Here is a 26,722-nt window from a genome sequence, read left to right on the forward strand (position 1 = left end):
ATGATAAGTACGTTCGATGGGAAGATGACCACAATGCCAGAACAGCCGTATGTGGAGCTGAAAGAAGAGCTGGAAAATGCTGATGACAGGGGAAAAAGGCTTGTAAGGACACACAATCAACACCATAGCATAGCTTTGGAATGAGTTCTGAAAAGCCACAGTCTCTTAGGACTGATGCCCAGAATAGGAACCTTTAGACACTGTTCAATTTCAAGGCCATCAGAAGACCTGCTGCTCTTCTTCCCTGGTAAAAACAACCAACAAACAAAGCAAATATAAACAAACAAAAATCCACTCTCTAGCGCTTTTGTAACTACTGATACCCAGTATTCTACAGTAGAAGATCATTTCCATTTTTTAACATCTTCGGGTTTTTTTAATACCTTTTTAAAATTTCAGTTCAATTAGCCAACATATAGTACATCATTAGTTTTTGATATAATGTTCAATGATTCATTAGTTGCGTATAACACCCAGGGCTCATCTCAGCACTCCATTTTTTAACATTTTTGATCCCTCTTGAGTACACATATCTCAGGAAGAGAAAATACACCAAGGGAAGGTGTGCAAAGTCAATACCTAGTAGGACCAGTAAGTGGGGAGTAAGACAAGGAAAAATGATGAGGATGTTAGAAAAAAGTCCCACACAACAGAGTACTCTGACATATAGTAGCAAAATCCCATCAAAAGTCCAAATACTTTATATGAACTTTCTTAATTTTTAAATATTAGCAGTAGACTTAAAAAAAAAATTCCTTACCTGCCAAACTATGCATACCAGTCTACTTGTTAGGTTTAAGTTCTTAAAGCTGTTTAAGATCAGTTTAAACTGGTCTGTGGGCCATATGGGGCTACTTAAAGGATCTCTCAGGATTTAGGAGACTTGAATTCCAATCTCAAGTCTACTATTTCTGAACAGCTAAATTATACACTTCTTGAGATCGGAGTTGACATCTCTGTATTAGTTAACGTTCCAAAAGAAAACAGACAGCACACTCAGAATAAGTTAAGGAGGATTTATTTACAAGGGGACTAATTATAAAAGTCTGGGCGGGATGTAAGGAAAGCCCAAGGCATAGCGGAGGAGCACAGGGCCAGCAACAACAAAGCTGCCACACCCCCAGAGACTAAGAAGAGAGGAAAGGATGAGGTCATTGGATTCTGGCTGGGGAGGGCACACACTGAGAGGAAGAGTGGACTATGGTCAATCTGAGGAGTTGGTCAGAGGATCCCGCAAATCTAGGGAGCCAGGGGAATAACACCTTTGTCACTCTCTTTTCTCCTACCTCTTTCTGATTGATCCCCTGCCAAGGCTCTCCATTGGCAGTCCCCATTGGAGGCCATGGGTCTGGGAGTGGTGAATGTAATCCATATAGGTTAAACTTGGGACAGAGGGCAGGGTGAAGGGTAGAGAGTAGATATGCAGAGCAAAACATAAGCTGCCTGGCACAGTCTCCTCAGGCATACTTTTCTTTACTACATTCATAGCAGTGTACTACATTAAGCAAGCACTGAATTGTTATAGAATCTTTCTTTGTTGTCATTCTAAGCTTTCTACTCTTGATTTCAGTTCAGGTCATGATCTCAGGGTTGTGAGGCTCCATGCTGGGTGTGGAACCTGCGTAAGACCTCTCTCTCCCTCTGCTCCTCCCCACCACCTCTCTCTCTCTCTCTCAAAAAAAAAAAAAAAAAAGGAAGAAGAATCTTTCTTTGTTTTTCATTTCTAGAATGTAGATACTAAGATGCTCTCCAAGGTTCCTTCCACCATTAATCTTCCCATTTCATTATTTTATACTTGAGATGAGAATCTGAAAGAGACATTTGGGAGAAATTCTGAGATTTTAGATGCCCCAGCTTACGGTTAGATATCCTGTAATTCAAAAAGCCAACCAACCTAGTAAAGCCAAAAAGATACGAAATCTGAGATAATTTTTTGAGCAATGCCTCATGTAGCACGTGAAAAACTGGGGCATATTCACTGTAGACTCCGATAGCTTCTGAGAAATTTTCATATATTTACATTCTATGGATAGAGTGGAGGGTAGGAGTTAGGTGTTTGTTTTTACTATTATTGTTGTTACATATTTAATTTTTTAATTTTTAAATTTTTTTTTAAAGATTATTTATTTATTTATTTGACAGAGAGAGAGACAGCCAGTGAGAGAGGGAACACAAGCAGGGGGAGCAGGAGAGGAAAAGCAGGCTGCCAGCGGAGGAGCCTGATGTGGGGCTCGATCCCAGAACGCCAGGATCATGCCCTGAGCCAAAGGCAGACACTTAACGACTGAGCCACCCAGGCGCCCCTGTTGTTACATATTTTAATAACATAATTAATAACATAATTACATATTTTAATAACCAAGCCATTAGGACATGCAGTCACAGGTGAATGATTAACTATAAATCAATTTCTATTTGAGTTTATATCATGAAAGCTATTCAAGCTCTCAAATAGTCTATCAGTTGGAAAGAGAAGAAACCATCAAATCCATAAATCCCTTACGAATTAACTGAGAATGACTCACCAAATATGACAATGCCCACCAAACAGCATTATCTAGAATACAAATATATATCATGTTAAGCCTGTTCTACAAACTTCGAAAATAAAGCATTTGAATCTGGCAGTGTTTAAGTTAGGCAGCCATTGTGATCTATGGTGAGAAGGAAACTTCAGAACTAAAACCATAATGTTGAAGGTCTATGAATTAAAAAAAGTCTGGCTACATTACTCCTGCATGATTTCAAAACGTGTAACTCTTACCCATTCACATTGTACTGTCCAGCACTCATCAGTGTAACCCATGAACTACACAAAGTTGTAGAAGGATATAATCATGGTTCCATATGTAGCTAGTCTCTTCCTTTGGGACAGAGATGATCATATCACAGTTTCACAGAGTGGGACGGATCCAGGGAATGATGGCAGCAGAATGCCAAGACACTTTAAATACACATCAAAGCCAATTTTGAAACTTGGCTTAGGTGTGGAATGATGGGAAATGAAGCACTTGGCTTTCAGAATTTCAAAGACTCACTTTAAGAGGAAGCACTACATAGATAAAAGACGATGAGAAAGAATGAACAGCTGTGCCAGGCTTTGCTTAGTGGTTACACTGCCGAGCACAGCCTTTAGATGTACAAAGGATAAGAAGCAGTGCCAACTTTGCAATTTCTTCTTCACCTACATCTGAATGCATAGCAATAACATCTGTAACTGGAGTAGTTCCCTGTTCTTCTTATTCCATTCCCTTACACTTGAAAGGCCATATGTTGGGTTTAATCTACTAACGATACTATTACTTGATCCAACAAAGGTTCTAGAATGTTAGGATCCTAGGAATGGGAGTACAAAGAAAAGATTAAATGGGGAATCCATTTAAACCATTTGTATATTATGTGGCATGTTGTTAGATAATATTGCATTGTAGTCAAGAGTAAAGGTACTGGAGCCATAATACCTGGGTATGAATCTTGGCCTTGCCCGTAATATTTGACTATTTAAGCAATATGTACCTCAATTTAACCCTATAAAATGGGGTAATTAAATCTGCTTTAAACAAGTTCCTGAATGTAAGAGCTCACAGTGTTAGTTGCTACTGCTATTATTATTATTATTATTATTATTATTATTATTATTATGCTTCTTAGTTGAGACCAGCTTGCTGAGGAGGGGAGAATGTAGACTTGGGTAGGAATTTCTTCTCTAAGTCTTTGGTCCAGAAAGTAGACTAAGAGTAAAAGGGAGACACACAGGAAAGAAGGAAGAGTTAGTAAGGTAGGGGAATGCAAGGTCAAGGACAGAAACATTTTTGGAAGATACTCTGGATTTGATCTTATTTAATTTTAAGTAAAAATGACAAGTTCTGGCATTCTGATAACTTTCAAAGAAGAAGGGTGCGCGCTCTCTCTGTGTCTCTTTTGCGGTCATTGCCTTTACCCACTGCCTTCTTGAATCATCCTAAGTGCTTTTCTTGGCGATGTTGTCGTTCCCCATTTATTTCATGTATTTTGTGACACAAAAATTGATGTAGGAAACATTTTCATGAATTTATGCTCCTTTTGCCCCTATACTTAATCCTGAAAACTACTGGATTTGCACACTTTACCAATATGTCACCCAAGGCTCACACTTTCTCATTCATTTCCTCAAAAACAGAAACAGTTTTCCACTTCATTTCTGATTTTTTGTAATTCCAATGCAATATGTCAATCCAATTTTAAATGTTCAGACTATTGCTTTATTCTAATTTTTCTTTTTATGATTTATGTTAACTGATGACTTATAACTCTCTAAAGTCATTCTCTAAATGTTTCGAGCATGGCTCCACAAGAAAAAAAAAAAAAAAACAACAAAACTTTGAGTACCTTAATCCAATACACATTTATTCACTTACAAATTATGTAACCATATTAATGTATTATGTACATTATAAAACACAAATTAAAAAACAGGAATAGAATTAAATGAGTTAAAATGAATACAAATTATTTTTCCTGTAGCCCAGTGGATCATTAAAACTTAATAGTAATAATAATAATGACAAAGAAGAACAATAACACGTGAACTTGTCTATATTCTTTGAAAATAGTAGATGTCATATAATTTTGGAAACCTTGTGCAAGATTTTATACTGTTTGTTTAAACTGTACTTCTAAGTATTTCTTGCACATTTCTCAGTCCTCTTTTACAGCCCCCTTAAAATGCTCTATGCTCTCAGTAATTGTGTTCTATGAATTATCATCTTCTTTGACAACCTGATTAACATTTCCCTTATTTACTAATTTCTTTGTTAAACATATTTTCTTCTAGATGGCAGGATAGTTTTATGAGGAGAAACCCAGAAGACAATGACATAAATGGAAGTAATACATTTAACAGCATTCTGAAAAGCAATGGCAAAATTCCAGCTTAATATGCCTGCTGTATCTGGAAGTATATCTTATCCTTGGCCTCACAAGAAGATATTTAGAAGGTATCAATAGAGGCTTTGTTACTAAAGATTCTTTCAACATAATTTACTGGCATAAAAAAAGTGATGAGAGTTTTTTTTTTATATACCAGTATATCCTTAATGTGCTTGGCAAATTTGTTTTATACCTTTCAGAAACATTACATTCCTAATTAACGCCTGTATTAAAATGGATATTAACTCTCCATTTATGTCTTTTTTTTATGTTGGAAAAGGAAGAAACACTAGAAACATTAGAATTTCCCTTTCTACAGGTGAAAAAACTTCATTTTAAAAATTATTCTATACTAGAAATGAGGTATGAATTGGTAATTTTTATTTTTTAAAATATTTTATTTATTTGTTTGTCAGAGAGGCAGAGCACAAGCAGAGGGAGAGGGAAAAGCAGACTTCCCACTGAGCAGGAAGCCTGATGCGGGGCTCAATCCCTCCACCCTGGGATCAGAGCCTGAGCTGAAGGCAGACACTTAACCAACTGAGCCACCCAGGCGCCCCTGACTTGGTAATTTTTTAGTAGTAGTTAGCTATTTATCACTTTTTTCTCTCCTGTTTTGTATTTGCTTTCCATAGGTGAAAGTACAAGTTATATACAAGTTATACCAGCTCTGATTAGTAAACTATTTCAATTATCATACAGCACATAAACCTTGGATTAAAAATCCAACTCTTTCGAAATGGAAATAGAAATCATACAATTGAATGCTTATCCCATCTATTGCAACCACATACTCAACCATTTAATTGCACTAGGTTTTGTGTACATAATTTTTTCCCCCTCCAATTAGATTGAAATTTCTTGGAGAGGTAAACCATGTTTTGTACCCTCTGCATAGCTCTTACGTAATAAGTTGGTAGGCTCCTGGTGAAGAAGAATTCCTCTTGTTTTTCCAAACCAGGGAATTCCTTAGTGGATGAGGGAGTTGGGATTGACTGTTGCTGTGAGACAGGCACAGGCTGTTGAGACCCTGTTGACATAACAAGATGGCCAGAAGTGCCACCTCTTGTTCTTCCCACCATTGGGAAGGAGGGAAATGGGAAATGTCTCCCAAACTGTTGCAAGGAGGCATGGCTGCAACTCCCCCCTCCTGCTGATGGTAGGCCTTGCACAATCCTTGATTCCTGGCTGGTTGGGATCCCACTGCAGCAGATGAATGCTACACTGACAGCTGTAAATTAATTAACAGAAAAACAAAAAGTGCTGGTGAGGTTTGATGGAAGAGGCAGTTTAACGCAAAGATTGGATCCAGCATCCATCAAGAATTTATGGAAAGTCTATTTCTTGTAAACAGTGTTTTCCCCAATGTTTCTTATTTCTTTCCAAATTTTTCCAGGCTCATTATTTCAACTCATTATTTCACACTTGCAATTCCCTTCCATATTTCTTGATTCTAGAGTTCAGTCCTTTTGAGAGGTGAAATCAGCATCTCAAGCAGATTTTTGAAGCCCAGACAGATGACTAATTACACTGTATATACACTGCTCTTAACACAAAGATTCATTGTCTAATAAAACAGAAAAATCTTAGCAATGTGGTTGAAACAAAGCAGGTTTTTGTGCAAGTCTAATTGATGCATGCTCTCTTTGATATGGTTTTCTACATCAACATAGGGTTAGTTGAGTCAAGCAGTAGTATTTTGATTTGTTCCTTCTTTCTCGGTCCTAAGCTTCTTTTAAGGATGTTCATACAAAAATCTGTTTTCAAACCATACCCAAAAAGATGTCAATATTGCCATTTTCTTTTAACTTGATGAAACCTGGGAGAACTTAGGCAGCTCTTCACTTTAGCCCTTGCTTTCTACAATTTGTTATTTCTTTTTGCTACTATAGATTAGACCTGAGATTTAATAGGCCTTAGCAATGGCCTAAAGTGAGTAAGTGGTTTACTCTTACATAGGATCTAGTCTGTTTCTGGAAAGACAAACATGGCACATAAAATGTTAGTAATAAGATTAGGTGGGTGGAAAGGATTCCAATCTGTAAGACATAATAAAAGTCATTTTGGGGCTAGTGGTATGCCCCGTGCCCTCATTTCTCTGGTAGAACTAAGAAGAGTTGTTGATTTTTTAGTGGGTTGTTTTTTTTTTAACCTGTTGTTAGAACAGAATGTGATCTCTAAGCTCTTTAAATGCTGAACTGTAGTCCTGTTTTAAGACTCTCTCTAGTTATAACTCGGATAAGCCTCTTCCTACTGATGAGTTGCCCTTGCTGTGGCACCTGCCCCTTTCACCATTTTCTGGGAAACATGGTCATAATCAAGCTGTGCATACCTAATGATCCTGTGTCATTTAACTATGTCTTTAATGCCACTCCATTACAACAATCACAAAATTCCAATGGCATAACATCATAAGCAGTTATTTAGATCATATGTCTAAGGATTTTCTGGGGGTCAGTTGATCTAGATGTGGTTTGGATTAACATGGTTGATATCAGCTGGACTCATTTCTGCATCTGGGGGACAACTGGAGTTCAGCTGGTACAGGCTAGGCTCAGCTGGAGCATTTGGGTTCTGCTCCTCATGTCACTCAGCCTCCTGCATGACCTGGCCTGCTAGCTGGGTATCTCATGGAAAGGCTTATGGAGAGGCTTGAGAAAGCCTACTAGCACAGGCACTTTTTAAGCCTTTGGTCACTCATGTCCTCTGACATCCTATTTTCTAAAGAAAGTCACATAACTAAATTTAAAGTCAAGGGGTGGGGAACTATACTGTGTTTCTTTACTGGAAGAAACTGCAGGTAACATGCCAAAGTGTGTTGATACTCCAGAAGGGGTAAAGATTTGATGCAATTAGTAGAATATACTACACACAGCTTTATCCAAATCCAGTCTATGTCTCAGACCTTGGAACTCTCCAGACTCAACCCTCCTCAGTGTATTTGTAGTTGTTGAGGAAGAGCATAGTAAATTTTGAACTGAACTTCTCTCAATTTTCATTGTATGTACTATAAAGTACCTATTCTTTAGATGAAAGACTGAAAACTTTATTACACTTCAACATGATTTTGTTAGCTGCATTTGATAAAAAGAAGAGAACAAATAAAAAGTTAACACAAAAAACCCACTGATTCTTAGAACTGATTTTGATCAGACTGCGTAAAAAAGAGAACAAATCTCATCCCAAAGAGAAAATCAAAGCAATTTTATACACTGACAAAAATAATTTGTTTTATTTAAGTAATGAAAAGGATGAAAGTGTTTTGGAGGGCAGTCACAGTAAAAATATGAATTTTATACTAATGAAATAAGTATAAAAGGTAGTATAAAAAAGTATAAAAAGTATAAAAAAGATTTTATGAAATAAAATCTCCAATCTGTTCCTGGCCAAACACATTTTATACAAATCAAATAATCTTTTAACCCAAAGTTTTAAAGAAACAAAGCATATGTCCACTTATGAATCCCAAGAATGCTTTCTTAATCTCAGGGCACCTAATTTGATTTATTTAGGTCTCCTTGTCTTCGGCTATATAAAGAGAAGCTGGAAAAGATGAAACTAAAATGCCCTCTCACGCTAACATATTCTGTTGTGTTGTCAAAGTGCTATCACTTATTCCATTGCATTGACTATTTGTGCTTGAAAACAGCATTCAGGGGCGCCTGGGTGGCACAGCGGTTAGCCGTCTGCCTTCGGCTCAGGGCATGACCCCAGCTTTATGGGATCGAGCCCCACATCAGGCTCCTCCGCTATGAGCCTGCTTCTTCCTCCCTCTCTCGCTGGCTGCCTCTATCTCTGTCGAATAAATAAATTTAAAAAAATCTTAAAAAGAAAAAGAAAACAGCATTCAGTGAGGAGATCTTTTTTGCAGGGACAGATTACCTTGGGGTGCCTTTTGGCAAAATTGTGAAGTGGGCTGGAAACTGGTTTGGCTTCTTGCAAACCTGAAACATGAATGAAAAGTTAATAGTCATTTGGATACTTCTAACACCTATCTATTGAATTTATTCAGCCAAAACTTCTTGAGTGCCTACTAGGTGTTCAGCACTAAGAAAGGTGCAAGATATACATGGGTGAATGAACCAGGTATGATTCCTCATTTGCATACTACTGGTAAAAGTGGAAATTGGTTTAACCATTTTGGAAAACTGTGTGGCATATCTACTGAAATTGAACATATGCATACCCGGTGGCCCAACAATTACAGAGCTTGGTATATATACCACAGAGATATGTACATGTGTTCATCAAAAGATGTGTTTTTCATGAACGTATATTTATAGCAGTATTATTTGGAATAGTTCCAAATAGAAATTACCCAAATGCAAATCAATAGTAGAAGGGATAAATTGTGGTGTCTTCACACAAGCAATAACATAGAGCAATAAGGGTGGTTTACAACTACACAAAACAATATAATTCTCAAAAAAGTTATGTTGAACAAAGGAAGCCCAGAACAAAATAGTTACACACCATATAATTTTATTATTATTAAGTCCAAGAAGAGGCAAAGAAATCTTAGCTTTTAGAAGTCAGGAAATGTTTACCTTTGGAGTGTAATGACTTAAAACATAGTACCAAAAGTCTTCTGGAATGTTGCTAATCTTCCGTTTTTTAACTTGGGTACTTGTTATACAGTTGTGTTCAATTTGTGAAAGTTGGTTGACCTCTACACTAAGGATATGTGTACTTTTCTTCATGAATATTATAATTTGATTAAAAAAAATTTTCCCTCCCTAAGAAAAGTGATCATGGGTAGTTTACAGTTTAGAGTGGCAAATAAGAAATTAAAAAATAGATAAATGGCAGTAGGTGCAGGGAAGGAAGGGAAGAGAGTGTAGCAAATTTTAATCAAGTATCTACAATGGGGAAACCACAGAAAACAAAACAAAACAAAGCAACTGATCCCTTGTTTTGTTGATGATCCCTTGTTTGACAATGGAAGTCAATATAAACAGAACATCTGGCTATTCAAAACTGCTGTTTGCCTTCCAGTACTGAGAGTACTCATTAAAAGGGAGGTGCCCCATCTCTACTGGAAGATGTAGACTGGTCAGTTGATTGTTGTGATTGTTCAGTAATGTGTGATTATGCAACGCTCCTTGCATATTCTTGTTTTAAGATCTCTAATTATTTTGTCCAACATGCCTATGGCTGCTTTTCCCCATTCTGCTAGCATCTGTTCTCTTTTTTATCTCTCCTGCCCCAGAGGAGGTCCTGTCAGCATTTGAGGACTTATAATGGGTTGGGTGACATTAAGAACATCTGGGAATCTGGTACTTTGGCTTCGTTGTAGACAAATACAATTTAGACCTATTAATTAATTAATTTTTGCTAGCTGAGATCTAGATATTGCACAAATCTTTTTTTTTCAATCTTCAAAAGAATTTTTTCTTGGCTATATTCTCAGGCATCTGCAATATCCATTGCATATATTTAATAATGAGAGTAGCATCTGTCACTTAAAAACATAGCTCCACTGTAATGTAGTAAATGAGTATTTATAGATTAAACTCTAAATTAAGTTCTATTTGAGCCCAATTTAGTCATCCACCCAAGACAAGTTTAATTATGCCAATCGGCCTGTGAAGATCCCTGGCATCCTAGGATATGAGCATGAGTCAATAACTAAGCCTTCATCATCACTTTTGCTCATAATTAATGTGTGAGCAGAAAAGTCTCTTTTTTATAATTATAACAATTTTTAAAAGCACAAAATCTGTTTAAAACATGCTGTTAATATGTAACAGGCTAAGCAATGTCTAAGAAATGTAATTCTGATTAGAAAAAGATTCATTTCCACTTACCCTATGCTACCAAATTTCTGGGCTTGGCCGCCAGACCCCTACATGTTGCTTGCTGTCAGTTTACATTATCTGCTTGAGAACCAAATTGACAAATTGAATACTCCAGACTGGTAAGGAGACAGCATTTTAAAGTTCTCTTTGAAAAGAGCTATTTTAAGTCAACTCTTGGATCTAACTACAGGATCTAATTGTCTAGTTCTTTTTATCCAGGACTTTGCCTTTCTTCTCACTCCTTGCCTTTTGGTCAATCCATTCCTTATTCATGGACTCACCAAGCGGTGGGCAGGCTGAGAAAAGAGAAAGGAATTTAATTGGTCAATTGAGTAACTGTACACAACTTTGAGCCTCTTAGTATTCTTATTCTATAAACCTCACAGAGATAATGTTCAACAGTTTCAAAAAAGTGTTAGTTAGCAAAGTGAGAAATATTGTAGCTGAATTTTGAGTCTTAAAGCACATTTAAACAGTATTGAAAATGAGATATTTTCTGATCTTCAAGTTCATGATTCCATTTCTGAAAGTAAAAATAATGATATCTTGAGTGGTTGAACCTTAAAATTCGTTCTATAACCTCTTTGGTTTGTGTGTAAAATAATGTCTTGGGTTATATATTTGGAAAAAGGTATGATTGGTCCAAAGAAAGGTACATCCTTAAGAATGGATGTTCAAACAGTGATTGCTTTTTTTTTTCTTTTCCTCAAACATGAAATGATGGTCCTTAAAAAAATAGAAGCTTAGATAGAACTGGGTTTTAATTGAAAGGATGCCCATTATTTATGTACATTTAAAATAAATATGCATACACATAAACGCAGGAAAGTAATTGCAATGTAATTTGAATATGGGGAGGGAGTTTAAAACACTGGAAAAGGATTCGGTACAAACTCTAGTTGTTTTTGGTTTTTTTCCCCAATCTTTTCTATAAAGACAGAAATTGGGGGAAACTTTTGCTGAACCAAATCAAATTAATAGTTGGATAAATACTTCAAATTTTTCAGTTGAGTACACATTTTCTTCATTTCCATGAGATGTTTAATTCATCTTCCAACAAGTGTATTATTTATTGAGCACCTGGACACATCAGGCATTGCTCTGGCCCTGGAATTGCTGTGGAGATACGGGTTTAAATTCTCTATCCACAGAGATTTCATTACGGGACAAAGTGACAAAGGAGCACCATTATGGAACAAACTCAAAGGATCATGAACAGAGAATAGAGCACAAAAATTGCCTTGCTGATTAACTGCCAAACTACCAACACTTCTGTAGGTGGCAGGTTGATTGCCTAGGCAGGTATAAATCAAGCATTCTCTTCAGTACATGCTTTGCCTTTTTACTGATAAAAAGTGCTTGGGGGGGACACAAGTTGGTACTGGTTGGAACCCCTCAAACACCACAATCTTTCTGTTCAAAAGCACAGGCAGGCTTGAAAACAGAAGGCCACCATTCTTTAACCTCCCCCCACCTCCCCCCACCCCAGGCTTTTTTTGTTTGTTTTTAAGAATTCATTATGGGGAAAGCATTGTGTTAGTTCCTGAAGGGAATGCAGCAAAAGCACAAGGCAGGGAGGCACCTTTCCTTCTAGTTGAGTACAGTTTAGCAGAAGATGACAGAACCACAAAAAACCCCATCAATGTTAGCATAGAGGGTTTTTTAGAGCTTATGACAAAATTTCATTTATACGATTCACATAAATTTTGTTCTGAAAAGTACCCTGTGAGGTAAGGCAGGAAAATGATATTATTATGGCTCATTTATGAAGGAAGAAACTAAGCTCAGCAAAAATGAATAACTCTTTCAAAAATCAAAGAGCCAACGTTGGAGCAAGATTTAACTTGTTTCTTCTTCTTTACGATCATTTATGTTTCAAACCACATCTTGCTCTTTCCTATAAGAATGTTAGTGATATATAGACCTCCATTCATTCATTTATTCATCTATTTATTGAACATATTCTATTTGCCAGCCACTGTAAGAAGTCTCGGGGATACAAAAATGAGCTATTGTCTATTCTCAAGGTGTTCCCACACATTTGAATAGCACTTTATCTCTTATAAAACTCTTCATAAAAAGGATACAGTCATCACTACATCCTCTGTAATATATCATTATTAGTTATATTTTGCACATAGAGGAATTTAGTAACTCACCTAGAGTCATAAAGAAGGTAGGGGCCCAGGAAGATCCAGTCATTACTTAAGTGCTAAAATGAGTACAGAACTATTGAATGTTGGCTCTAAATTTTGCTGGGTATGTATCTCTATCACTGAAAAATGTTTGAGCATGTACTAGCAATATACATGTAACACAGTTTTAGCTAGTATACATCTGCTGCTATACTAATGTTAATACATTTCAAAATTCACATAAAAAATTTTAAAAAGATGAAAATGAAAGCAAATCCAAATAGAAGCTTTAATATTTACTTTCTGTCCCCAATGGATGATCTTGCACAGCTTTGAGGGTACACATACCTTTCTTTGGAGATCACTATTATAGTAGATGATTATAAATAAGTATTAAAAAGGGTCAGTCAACATGGGTGGGTGGTACAGAGGAGGTGGTGTTGCATTGAGTTCTGGGCATCTTTTAAACTATGAGTGAATAATCAGCAATCTAAAAAAAAAATCTTCAGACTCTGGTCATAAATGCGTCTATCAAAGACTAGAGAGATGCAAGTTTTTTATGTTCGCTTCTTCTACTTTGTGTCTCAGTTGTGCTTTTCAGCTTTTTGACACCATGACGACAAGAGTTTGAATGCTAATGATTATAGGCAAGAAAATTTGAACAAATGTATGTCTGCCCCAGAAATACTTAGATTTTATTCCATTCATGTGACAAAACTTAATTTAAAGGGGAACCTTTGAACAAGCAACATTTTATTACAATGCCCAACTAGCTATTAATATAATTTGTGCTGTTGCAATAACTACACGACTTTACGAAAACATTTAGCTATCATTCATGAAGAAGAGATCACTTTCTCTCCCACAACAAACTCCTTAGTGGAGCTCCATTTTAATTACTTTTTAATAATTTGAACAAACTCTTCCTTCACAGAAAACAATTTTCCACTTCAAACTTAGGGTAAAATTCAATTTTTTAGATGTTAGCTCAATGAATAGTTTTTACCAGGAAAAAATGAGCAAATTTTAATTTATCCTTTCTTTGAGGGATCTAAAACATGCAATTTAGGCGTATAAAATCACTTTTGTAAAACACCAAACCTAATATACACACACAAAAACCCTCACAGTCTTCTAAAATTAGTTAACAACAAACAATGGAATAATAAATGAAAGTTTTTGTCTGTACCGTTGCATTACCCAACTCTAGGAGGCAAAGTTTGCACTATTTTCTAGGCCTGGTGTCTCCTGGAATTTTGCAACATGGTGGCTTTGGTTCCTGGGCATTATGCTAGGACAAGCTAGGAAATGAAAATATTGTTTTTGTAAAGGGTCGTGATGTCTCTGTGTTATACCAGGGATCTTTGAAAGAAACAACTGAACATGTTTAAAACTTTCAAAAAACTTTTTTCAAATTCAACAACAAAGACCATTAAAAATTGAGTCACTGTGAAATTTGGGGGACTATTTCATCATGAATATGGAGCTCAATTCCAATTTATTCATATTACACTCCTATTCAAGAAGAGTTGTGGTGGCTTATGTCAAACCATGTTTGAAATGAAAATTTAGAAATAATAGAGGATATTGAAGTCAGGTAAGAAAATGGGAAAGTGGTAATATTTGGAGAAAAAATTTAATTTGTGTTCTAGAATGATGATGTAAGAGCCATCATTCACAATGAAAAGAAATCTTGATTTCTAGAGCATCTTATAGTTTTCAATGCCTTCTTTGCTTCTAGGCTTAAAAACTTAGCTCATCTCATGTTATGAGTGCCTGCTATAGGAGATACTCCTCATCATTCACTGAAGAATAGTTTATTGTAAAATTTGGTCAAGATCAGCAGTAAAGAACTGAACCTCACTATGAAAAGTACTGAGAACAAACTGAAAACCTTGACCTCACCTTTGGAGGTCAGCATAATTTACACAGGCCTGGCATCCCACCCCACTACTTCTTTTGTCAAGTCACTAATTTCAGGCTCCCCATCAGCAAAAAGGCAGCAACGATCAACTTCCATTTTATACATGTAGTTGTGAGACCTGACAGAATTATTGATATAAACACATAAGACTGTTCTTTGCATGCAATACACGTTGTTAGTTGTAATTACTCATCAAGTTTATGGAACTACAGAGAAAAAGTGGACCTCTCCCTTGCTTCAGTGCTCAATCCATCGTGCAAACCAGGTCAGATTTTCCACCTTTGTATATAATCTAGTATAGTGACTGCCAGCGGAGGTGCTCCCCGGAATTAGAACTTCCAAGCTGTCCCCTCAGAATCTGATTCAGCATTTGCACCTGTAAAAGCCCTACAGATGATTTTGATGTGTAGCCTGTCTGAGAACTACTCATCTATATTATGTGCCAAGAAGGAGCTGGACCTGCTTTTAACCTCCCAAGTTTGTAGATCATCAGCTGCCTTTGTCTTAGCTGCTATTATTACTAAGCAGGGGGGTGAGGTGTCTCTGTTTCCACCTGCAGCAGGATCAGAAGTTTGAGCATACAGGCCAAAGTCAAAGTCAGCCTCCCTCTCCCACACCATCTGATTTTCCCCATCTGTTGACAGTTTCTTCCACTATTTCCTAGCCTGGCATATTTACTCATAAACTTGTCACTTACTCTTCAGAAAATTTGGAACTGGGCACAATGCTCTCAGAACTACTTAATCCAGTTCTAGTCCTAAAATATGAAGAAGCAATTCACAGTTCAAATGTGGCATACATGATTTGAAAAGAGAGGTCTAATTCAGAAAAACAAAGTAGTTGAAATGGGATCACCTGTCCATATGAAAGGAATTAGGCAAGTGCATTATTTTCCTCCAAGTGTTACCAGCAGGGTGTTGTTTATAAAAAATTGAGAACCAGGGAGTCATTCCATCGAATCAAGTTTGCGCATCTGTAACAGATATTAGATGCTTTGGCTGTCTTTCCAAGATAGCTTAGGTTTAATGTTCAGAAATTCCTGGTTGGCTGAGCCTATAACTGTAGCTGAAGAAAAAAAAAAACCCATATCATTTTGTAGAAATGGCTCTTTTTTAGAATAAAGGGCCATGACAAATTGTAATAGAGCTTACGGTTTTCAGTTTGGGAGTAAAGGAAGTTGCTTTCCAAACTGTTCATAGACTTTGAAAGAATTGTGTTTGTCATCTCTGTTACTGCAAGTACTTCCTCATATTTTTAGCTTTATTGAATTCTAAATTAAGAACACCATTAACACCATTTGAAATAGTTTTAACTGATTAAAGTTGAATTTAGCACTTGTGATTAAAATTTTTTTTTTTTTAAAGATTTTATTTATTTATTTGACAGAGATAGAGACAGGCAGCAAAAGAGGGAACACAAGCAGGGGGAGTGGGAGAGGAAGAAGCAGGCTCATAGCGGAGGAGCCTGATGTGGGGCTCGATCCCATAACGCCGGGATCACGCCCTGAGCCGAAGGCAGACGCTTAACCGCTGTGCCACCCAGGCGCCCCTGAAATTTAAAAAGTGAAAGAAAAGACAAATAATGAAAAACTGTCACCACCACCATTTTGCCCTCTAATGAAGTGCTAGTTAACACGGTATGGCTCAGAGGAGAGCTTCTCTTCAGAGAGAGACCAAAAGTTGTCAGATCTTGGAAATTTAGTTTTTGGACTACCACTTGGTATGTATAATAACAGGGCCTTCATTTAGGAGCAGAAACAATTTCTTTGGTGCATACTCACTTTGCTAATATTTTAGCCCTAGTTTTGGCTTTTACGATAGTAAAGAAACGGTTTTGGACAGTTATTGATAGCTTATAGTATAATCTGTAGAAACAAATTCCAAAGAGCAGATAGGGCCATTCAGATCGCCCTGCATTTCTTTGACCTCTTTCTCTCTTAGGGAGTACCCTTTGAATCCTCTGCTCTGCTGTGGCCAGGAATCCATGGAATATGTAAACCTGAGTAGATGTTGTCCTGATCTAAAAACACATGAATCCCCAAAGTGGGTGACTGCTGCCTTTAGAAGGTTGTCTGCAAAGATCGTCATTACTAATTACTCCGTCCCTGTGTGTGCTATTCTTTGCATCAAGGTGTGGAGACATTTCCCCTCTTCTTAAATTTGGGCTGGTCTTGCAACTTCTTTTGACCAATAGAATGAGAAGAAGTAATGCTCTGCCAGTCCTGGGTATAGAATCTAAGAGGCCTAGTGCAATCTACTTTTGATTTCTTAGAACTCATCTGCTATGTAATGAAGGCCATGGTATTCTGTTGGAGAAAGATCACGTGAAGAGAACTGAGATGCCCCAGCCAACAGCCCAACACCATGGCCCCAGACCTATGAATGAATCCACTTTGGATTCTTCTCCAGCCTCAGTTGAACTTCCCCAATCAACCCTAAAGGAAAGGGAGATGAGCTGTCTTCATTCAACCCAAGCCAAATTCCTGATCTGCAGAATTGAGAGCAATAAAATGGTTATTTTAGGACTCTAAGTTTTGGAATGGTTTGTTGTAAAGCAATAGACAACTGGAAAAAAAGTTCTAAAATAATACACTTCTTGTTCTTCAGAACTTAATTTGATTTAGTAATTTCATAGCATACTTATCTTTAACCATCCGTTCAAAATAAAGACTAGTAAGTGGATCATTTTTAAGATTAGACTCTCACTGGCCTCATGTGTAAGGTATGTTTCTTGAGTCCTTTTTATTATTTCTAGGACTTGGAAGTTTCCTGAATTAAAATATCATGCTTTTATTTTTTTATATTATTATTTTTCAAAGATTTATTTACCTACGAGAGGGAGAGACAGAGAGCACACACGTGCACATGAGTGGAGGAGGGGCAGAGGGATAGAATCGTTAAGCAGACTCCCTGCTGAGCATGGAGCCCAACATGGGGCTCCATCCCCCAACCAGTGAGATCATGACTTGAGTCAAAACCAAGAGGTGGATGCTTTACGGACTGAGCCATCCAGCTACCCCAAAATACCCTGTTTTTAGATTATGATTCTGATATTTACTAAAATGGAAATGTCTCAACTTTTATTAGTTGTCATTCCCCAAGATAAATAAGATGGTTAGATTTTCATCACTTTGAGATCCGGGTTTAGTTGGGTAGAAGGGCCTTAGCGTCATAACTCGAACAATCCTCCACCTTAGCAGCAGCAGCCCGTGCGTATGGGAAGTAAATTAAGGCCAGGTTATAGAACATCCCAAGGAAACCCAGGCATCAGAATTCATGGGCCTGACACTGTGGTGGCATCTGTTTTTACGTGATTAATTTTTTCAGAGAAGTTATCCAGCCAATTAGTTGGAAATCAGCCTTCTGGTGACTCAAGATTTCCCAGTCAAACTGGGGTCCTGTTTCACCTTATGCCAAAGAGATGGGGAATTCTAAGCAAGAGGAAGGTTGCAAGAAGGTAGGTATACCCCACGAACAGTAAGGCAGATCTTCTAGACAATGAGACAAATTCAAAATGGAACCATCCCACAGGATGGAGCTGCTTGTCCTGGTCAGGCCTGGCAGGGTTGAGTCCACAGGTAAAAGCCACAGATGAACTATACTGGTCAGAGAGCTCATGGGGAGATACTCAGATCAGGAGAGAGTGGGGAAAAGGGGAAAAGGATCAGGAAGGCAAGATGCCAGGAGGGCCAAAGACAAACATACAGAAATGTGAACATTTGTCCAGGATCAGGAGATTAATTGCTAAGGAAAGATTTGACAAAAGGGAAATATTTTTCTTTTTAATCTTTTGTCAAGGTCTTGAGGTCTTTTAAGGAACAAATGATAGGAGAGGTAGAAGAAATATGAATCTGGGGTGAGGAGGGTGAGTGCAAAATTAAAATCGAATTTTTTGTTTTCATTTGGGAATAGTTTTAAGCATTCAAGTGTTTCTGAAGACTAAGTGAGAATTGGTCTTTATGCATTAGGTTTATATCCACTGGCGCATTGAACATTCTTTCATTTATTCATTCATTCTTTCACTTCTGTCTTAAACCAATTAGCAGTAGCCATGGTCACAAATGGAAATATTTAATTTTTCTATTTTAATTATTTCTATTCACATACAGTATAAACAACAGAGTGACCTAATTTCTCCCTCTTTGCGATCTTCCACAAGTTACTTCTACATGAAACATTGTCTCTCTGTCACCGCTAAGTGCCTCTTGTCTAAGCCTGTCTAGTTTATTGTTCTAAGTAGAATTTCCAGCATCTGTCCAAACTCTGTGTCCTTCTTGTCCTCCTCCACCCCCTTTGCTTCTTCTTCTTCCCTTCATCTTTTTCTTCTTCCTCTCTTACCTTCTTCTCCTCCTCCCCCTCCTCCCCTTCCTCTCTGTCACTAGCCCAGCAAGTTCCCTATGCTAGAGAGCAATGAAGCACTTTTTAATTTTATTTTTTTACAAAAATTGGAAACTTGTTTTATATCCTCACATCCTTCGGATGGCACTGAAGAAACTATTTTGCCGATGTCTCAGTCTTTTCTCTCTCCCTTCACCCTGCTATCTCACTGGCCTCTCTGTACCTCTAACTTACCATAGTGTCTTTTGATCTACTTAAGATCAAGATCCGGTATCCTCATGGTTAGGGGATTATTAGGCAATGATGTCCCACAATCAGATTCTATCAGACAGCTCACCTCCTATATCTCTTCTGTACTCTGCAGGGTGGTGGTGGTTGTGGTCATAATGCCATGTCCAAATCTCCACATTCTTCTTATTTCTCAGAAGATACAGTAATGATTGAATTTTCCGGATGCATTAAAGCCTGTTTTTTAAGTTATTTTAGTAATGAGTTGCAGTTAAAATGTATAGGAATAGCTGCTATTAATATCTTGCCTTGCACAAAAGCAAATCTTCCTTTTCTAGTTTTTGCTCTTCCTTGATGATTCTGATTATTCTTCCCTTCCACGGATTATGAAAAATAGACTAGTCATTTGTTTTCTAAACAAACTTTTCAAAGATATCACCCCTCCCACATTCCTTATGTGTAGAGATCATTTCCCTCTTTTAGTTTCTGGAGTTATGTGGCATCCAACAATAGAATTGTACCCTTTAGTTCTATGCCCAGATGCAGAATTCCAGGCAACAATTTCATTTCTGCTGAAGTGGTGGTCAAAGATATGGCCTTTGGTGGCTCTCAGAGGTGATTTGTTTTTAAATGACAGTTCTGTAGAAATACTAGGGAGATAATTCAGTTTTCCATTTCTCTAACATCATTTTCTCCCCCAGCCCTTAAATATTTTTCCTTTGTGTTTCCTCCTTATAAATTAGAAAGGAAATAGAACATAACTGTTGTAATGGATTTCTTATGCAAGTTTTATATGGTACGTTTAATGTATTACATGCCTTTGCTTTAGGTCTTGAAATTAAATGCATTGAATATAAAGTGAATTGGGTGTAATTTTTTAAAAATTCAGTGTTTATTTTTATTTATTTACTTTTAAAGACTTTATTTATTGAGAGAAAGGGCATGCATGTGCACAAGGGGGGAGGGGCAAAGGGAGAGGGACAAGCAGACTCCCTGCTGAGCAGGGAGCCTGACTTGGGGCTCCACTCGGGGCTCCATCCCAGGATCCTGAGATCATGACTTGAGCCAAAGTCAGATGCTTAACAAACTGAGCCACCCAGGCACCCCTTAATTGGTGTTTATTTAAGTCTGGTCAGCACTTACATAGAATCACCTAAGGAAATATGTAAAAGAGCAGATTTCTGGGCCTACTCCAGATCTACTGAATCAAAATTTCTGTCAGAGGTTGCCAATAATACATTTTCTAAGATTATTATATAATACGTAATATGTAAATGATATTATATAAAACACATAAGAAATACTGTATTTGTTAACAGTTGTCCTCAAATCATTCTTACGACAAGGGAAACTTTGGTAGCATTAATGATATCAAGTTTATCATTCAGTCCTAAGGCTATTTAGCATTGTTTCCTTTTTTAGCTATAATAGGAAAAACAAAGTAGACAGTTGAGACAGTTGATAATTTGCTTCGTAAGAAATATTGAGAAAATGAAAGATGGTAATCTTGTTGTCATGTGGTGTTTAGTTTGGATTATCCGCAGAAAAGCCTCATTGTGGAGCATCATTTTTCTTATGTATAAAAATGAGTTAAAGGTCAGAGGTTAATAGGCTATAGCATTTACATAAGACACAATGGCAAAACAGGAATTAGGATTCATAGACTGACAGAAATACTGGGACTGGCCCATGGTAGAACAATAATATAGTCTGTTTGGCTCCTATTTCAGCAGAGTTAAAGGGTAAACCATTAAGCTGTTCATTAGCATTTGTGAGCAACACCCCAACTAACCTCTAGAAATGCTATTAAAGCAGTAAGTGTGGGTGGGGAGGGGAATGACTGGCAGTGATAATTATACTTGGATTAACACTAAAAAAATAAACTCAGTTTAATCTGAAATTCACTAATAATAGTAATAATAATGTCCCCAAGGTAATCTTCCAGGGTACACTGACATAGACACAAACAACAAAGGGGTGTTTTAGGCCTTTCAGATATAAAGATGAGAGCCACTTTCATCTAATGGGGACTTCTATATGCTTAAAAAAATAAAGACATGTTAAAGTGAGTTTAAAAAATTGTGGTATACATTTAACAAAGCTATGCTTTGAACTTTCGCAGTACAATAAAACACATTTTATTAGTCACAGGATAGTTAAAGGGTATTTTAAAAATTATAGTGCACTGAGAGTGTAGTTATGGAACATAAATAAAGTCAAATGGACAGTGTTTTCTTTCTTCAGTCCCATCAGTATACTTCTAGCTATGTATAACTTTATTTGGAGATTATAGTCAACGTGTTGTTATGTTGTAACCCTAACTTATTATCTAAGTGTTGTAGATGTGAGCAATCTCAAAATGGTTTGGCTCAAAATGGTTTGGCAGGGCTACGTTTTCTGGTTCCTTGTTCTATGCAGCTTCTAGAAGCTCCTGGAATCCTTGACTCGTGCTTCATATCACTCTGACCCACAACTCCACCCTTACACTTTTTTCTCTGATTCTGACCACTCTCTTATAAGGACACTTGCAATTATTTTGGGCACACCTGGATCATCCAGGATACGCTGTGGCTCTGAAGGGCTTTAATTTAATCACAGCTGCAACGTTCCTTTTATAAGGTCAGGTAATATATTCACAGGTTTCAGGGATTAGAACATGGGCAACTTTGGGAGACCATTATTTTACCTACCACAGAAGCCCAGACCAAAAACCACCCCAAGAAATTTCCCCTGTGCATGCTTTGCGTTGTGATATAGTTGTGGTTTATTTTTTCTAAACTTATCTACTGATACCGAAAAGTGGTTACTACCAATGGGTCACAGAGGATCTCGCTTTCCAAGGTAGGCACTTTTAGCTACTCATTGCAGAGAAGATAATTTCATAATGTGGCTGCTACAACTTGGTATAAAACTACATGGAAACTACCATTTTTACCCAAAGTATGCATAATAAGGAACTAATTATTTATATCTAAAAGATACAGAAAAAATGTTGCTTTTCATACTGTGGTAGACAAATGAACAGTCTGTCTTTTACTTTCAATACAAGTCTGTTAAATATTGTTAACATACAGTATAAAAGATCTAAGATTCATAACGAACAGAGCAAAATTAATTGCTCTAAAACAAAACTAAATAAAACACAATTCTTGCTAAAATTTGTCGAGATTTAATTATTTATAATATACAGCAATTAATTTAAGACTTTTATTACTATGCTTTTTTTGCTGAAGATTAAGAAAATGAAAAATAGGGTTGCCTCAGTGGGTCATTTGGTTAGGCGTCTGCTCAGGTCATGATCCCAGGGTTCTAGGATAGAGCCCCACATCCCACATCCAGCTCCCTGCTCAGTGGGGAGTCTGCTTCTCCCTTCTCTCCCTCTGCGATTTCTCTCTCTCTCTCAAATAAATAAATAAATCTTAAAAAGAAAAGGTAATGAAAAATAGCTTAAACTCCACTGCTAGATTAAAAAGGGAAGCTAAGATCAATATTAATAGAAACAATTATTTGATTTGCATTTCTGCCTCTGTATAGATTCCTTTATTCATTTATCTATCCAGTTAGTCAACAGGTATTGAGTGTCTAGTATAGGCCAGTCACAGGTGTGGTGGTGGTGCTACCAAGTCGGGTGTATTATGATGCTTATTTTTCACCTAAGAGTCAGTGATAAACTGCAATTATAATGGAGCTAAACACTAATTATAATAAAAGCACTTTTTTGTTACTTTTGTATTGAAAGTACTTCTATATTGAAACTTGTGTACTGAAAATACAAGTGTATTGAATGTATTAAGAACATGTTCAGTCACTGATAAATAAAAGGAGAAAAAATATATTTTAATTTTGTATGCTTTGACCTAAATTGGGAAAAATGGGTAAAAATACTGAGTTGGAATATTATAACAAAATATCTTCAGCACTTAAAAGATTCCTTTTTTAAAAAAATCAATCTTATATTAACTGTAGGTGAAGATTAAATTAGCAAACATTTAATAAATATACTTCAATTATGATTAACTGACTCAATCAGTAGTTCATTCAATACATATTTATTAAACTTCTTTTATATTTCAGGTTCTGGGCACAAAACCCAAACCAAAAAAGTAAGCATCCTACTCTCATGGAGTTTGCAATCCAGGAAGCTAATACAATGGGTTCTGACATTCCAAACACTTCACTACATTTTTCTGGTAAACACTGCCAGCAAGGACAGCACTAAATAAGGGCATATATGCTCCAGGCCTGGAATTCTTCAACTCTGGCTGTATTTCTGTGCAAGGGCCTAAAGGCGGCTCTGCCACTAGGTGTGCAATTTTACGAAAGTTATTTAAACATTACAACCTTTTTTCTTTCTCCGTAAAAACAAAACAAAAGCAAAACAAACAAAACCCCAGTAACAGGTTGTCCTGGAGATTAAATGAGCTAATGTGTGTCGGTCGTTCAGCAATTATTAGCATTATTGCTTTGGCTCTGTGGGCCCAAAGTGGGCCCAAAATGTGCCCGCTCATTAGAATGAGCTGGGGATCTTTAAAAACATTCTAAAACTCCGGCCACAGACCAAACTAATTAAATCCCAATCTCTGAGAGTGGGACGTAGGTGTTAGCACTTTCTGACCTCCCCAGGTAGTTCCAATTTGCAGACAAATTTGAGATCCACGGCAGTTTGGTATATGAATATATACGGTTCATAATAACAATTGCCCATCCACCTGTCTTTTCCGAGGTGGAACCAGGAAGCCTCACGGGCTTAAAGGTATAAATCGAGGTGCACGTTTCTCTGCCCCATCCTGTGGCTTGAATCCATGTCTTTAAGGGGAGAGGGACTGGAGGGCGTCCTGACCTCTACAGCCTACGCACAGCTGTTAAGCTTAATGGGACCCGTAGATACGCAGGGAGGGCTGACGCTTCCACCTGGGGCGACCGCCCGGCCCGCCAGAGAAGCGAGGCGGCGCGGAACTCAGGCCTGCCGGGGGCGCTGGGCTCGGTGCAGAGGCCGTGGACGCCACAAGCAGCGGCTCCGCGACGGGAGCGTCCCGGCCCTCGCGGCTCTGGTGGGCGCCATCCGCCCTCACCCGCCCTTCCCCCATTCCCCGGATCCCCGCCGAGGGCCGGGGCAGCCGCGGGGCGCTTGGGCCCAGGGCAAGCCAGGCCTGCCGCGCCGCCCGCCGCCATGGAGCCCGCGCCTGCCGCACCAGGGCCTCGTCTAGCCGACTCGCGCGGCGCGGAGCGAGCGGCCGCGTCCTCTTCGCTGAACCCGGCCGGGGCGGAGACCCAGCCCCGGCGCCGCGCTCCCGCCGTGGCTGCCGTGTTGCCGGCGGGGGGGAGCGGGGAGAGGATGGGCGTCCCCACCCCGAAGCAGTTCTGTCCCATCCTGGAGAGGCCGCTCATCAGCTACACCCTGCAGGCCTTGGAGAGGTAATGCGGCGCCAGGCGCGCCCCGGTCCCCCGGCCCGCCTAGGGCAGCCCGCGACACCTGCCCCTGGCGCCGCTTTGCGAGGGCGCCTTCTCTCGGCGGACTGCGGGGCCGACTGCGCCGGCTCAATCCCGCGGCCTCGGCTCCGTCCTGGCTTGCAGTTTAGAGATGGGCGGCTCTGCTCCTCTAACAGACCGGCATGCAAGCGGGGGCTGCCCCTCAGAGCCCTTCCAGTGCCCGGGCCGTCGGTGGGGGCAGCCCGGCTCGTGGAGTTGGACTAAGGAAGGAGAGATGGGTTGGGACTAAGAGGCATTTAGTTTTAACAGCGGCCCCAGTGTGGCCTAATGATAGGCCCTTTCAGGAGTCCCCTCTGCCCGTCTGCTCTTATTTGACCTCTCCGTGCATGCGTGAATTGGAGTTTTATTCGTACATCTAACTATACGAACCTTTGTTCACTTTATCCATTCATTTATAAACATTAGCTGAGTATCTCTTATAACCCTGTGTTGATTACGAAGTGCTGAAGGTGGACCGAGGGGCAGAATTTAATCCAAGCTTTTCAACGGTGGATATGGATTTAAGGGTGCGAGATTCTGAAGTTAAGGCCAATATGCGCTTTAGCCTGTTACAAAATGCACCGACTTGTAGGGGAAAGGGAGAGGGAGTGGAGGTAGGGAGGACTAGGGGAGCCTCAGTGAGGTGAAAAGGGGGGGTGTGATTTATCTTGTTTTAGCGCCCAGTAATAACTGAGCGTACGGTGAGGCTGGAGGGATAGAAATAGGGCAGTTGAAAAGGTTTATCGACGTGTTGGTAAGGTGTTGAAACGTCTTGAAGCCAGTGTGGTGTTGCGATAGGACGTTAAACCTCGAACTGAGCCCTTTGTATCTCGAGAGATGACCTCCTTTAGCATATCCTTTGCGGGTAGTTTTGATGAAGACTAAGCTAATGAGTTGCTACTAATTAAAGGACAGTAGCCTGTTATCCAGGGAAGCTCTCCCTGCCCCACCATGCTGGCGCGCAACACAGAAGCCAAAGGGCCCAAGTTGCTTTGTGTATGGTTATCTTCCTGAATGTTGGCATTTAGAAAATGGAAGCATGAAGAATCCTAATCACCCTTGATTCAAGTAATCAAGCCAGTGGTTCCATCTGAAACTCACTGAGAACAGTTCCAGGTGCTTCCCCTGTTCTGTGGTCTACCTTTTCTCTGTGTATGCGTCATATAACTACAGTATTCTGGACCTTGTGACACCACAGCTCACGAGGTAAGTAGTGTTACGGGACACAACGGATTTTGGCCAGCAGAATCTAATTGCTTACTTACCGGGTGGAGGGAAATGTAGTGTCTCTTAACATTTAATTTTCCTTCCTATGAAGGAAATTAGCATTATTAGCATGTTCGCATCTTCTGAGGAAACCTGAGTAGATGGTCACTGGAAAAATCTTTTAAAGGGGAGGAATGCTCTGGGAAGGCCTTGTTTGTGGAAGACAAGGAACACTTGCTTTCTATTAATTGATAACAGCAGTGATAGAATTTTAATAGTAACCACTTCACCCTCCTTTTTTTTTTTTTTTTTTTTAAAGATTTTATTTATTTATTTGACAGAGACAGCCAGGGAGAGAGGGAACACAAGCAGGGGGAGTGGGAGAGGAAGAAGCAGGCTCCCAGTGGAGAAGCCTGATGTGGGGCTCGATCCCAGAACGCTGGGATCACGCCCTGAGCCGAAGGCAGACGCTTAACGACTGCGCCACCCAGGTGCCCCCACCCTCCATTTTGAAATACTTCACGGCTCATTTTTGTCACAATGCCTGAATAACTTAAGGAATGCTTATATTTGGGGTCTGTTTCAAAAAATCCTCGGAAACCTTGCATTACAGGGGTTGAGGTATGGGAGCTTTTGCTCTTTGATGAAATTATGCCTCCTCACCATTTACTAAGGGGAAGCACAGCTCTCAGTATCCCGAATCAGAAAAGCTGTAAT

The 26,722-nt window shown here is 38.8% G+C and overlaps 1 protein-coding gene across 1 annotated transcript in view; it reads left to right on the forward strand.

Moving 5' to 3' along the window:
• CRPPA (CDP-L-ribitol pyrophosphorylase A) overlaps nt 1-26,722 on the forward strand; it is a 190,730-nt gene continuing 164,008 nt past the window's right edge. Inside the window, exons 1-2 of the mRNA XM_040644561.1 lie at nt 1-102; nt 24,144-24,745. Of these exons, the coding sequence (XP_040500495.1) occupies nt 1-102; nt 24,144-24,745 (704 nt within the window). The remainder of the gene's footprint in view (nt 103-24,143; nt 24,746-26,722) is intronic.

The sequence above is a fragment of the Ursus maritimus genome, unplaced genomic scaffold (genome assembly GCF_017311325.1).
Source record: "Ursus maritimus isolate PB19 unplaced genomic scaffold, ASM1731132v1 scaffold_3, whole genome shotgun sequence".
Lineage (NCBI taxonomy): Eukaryota > Metazoa > Chordata > Mammalia > Carnivora > Ursidae > Ursus > Ursus maritimus.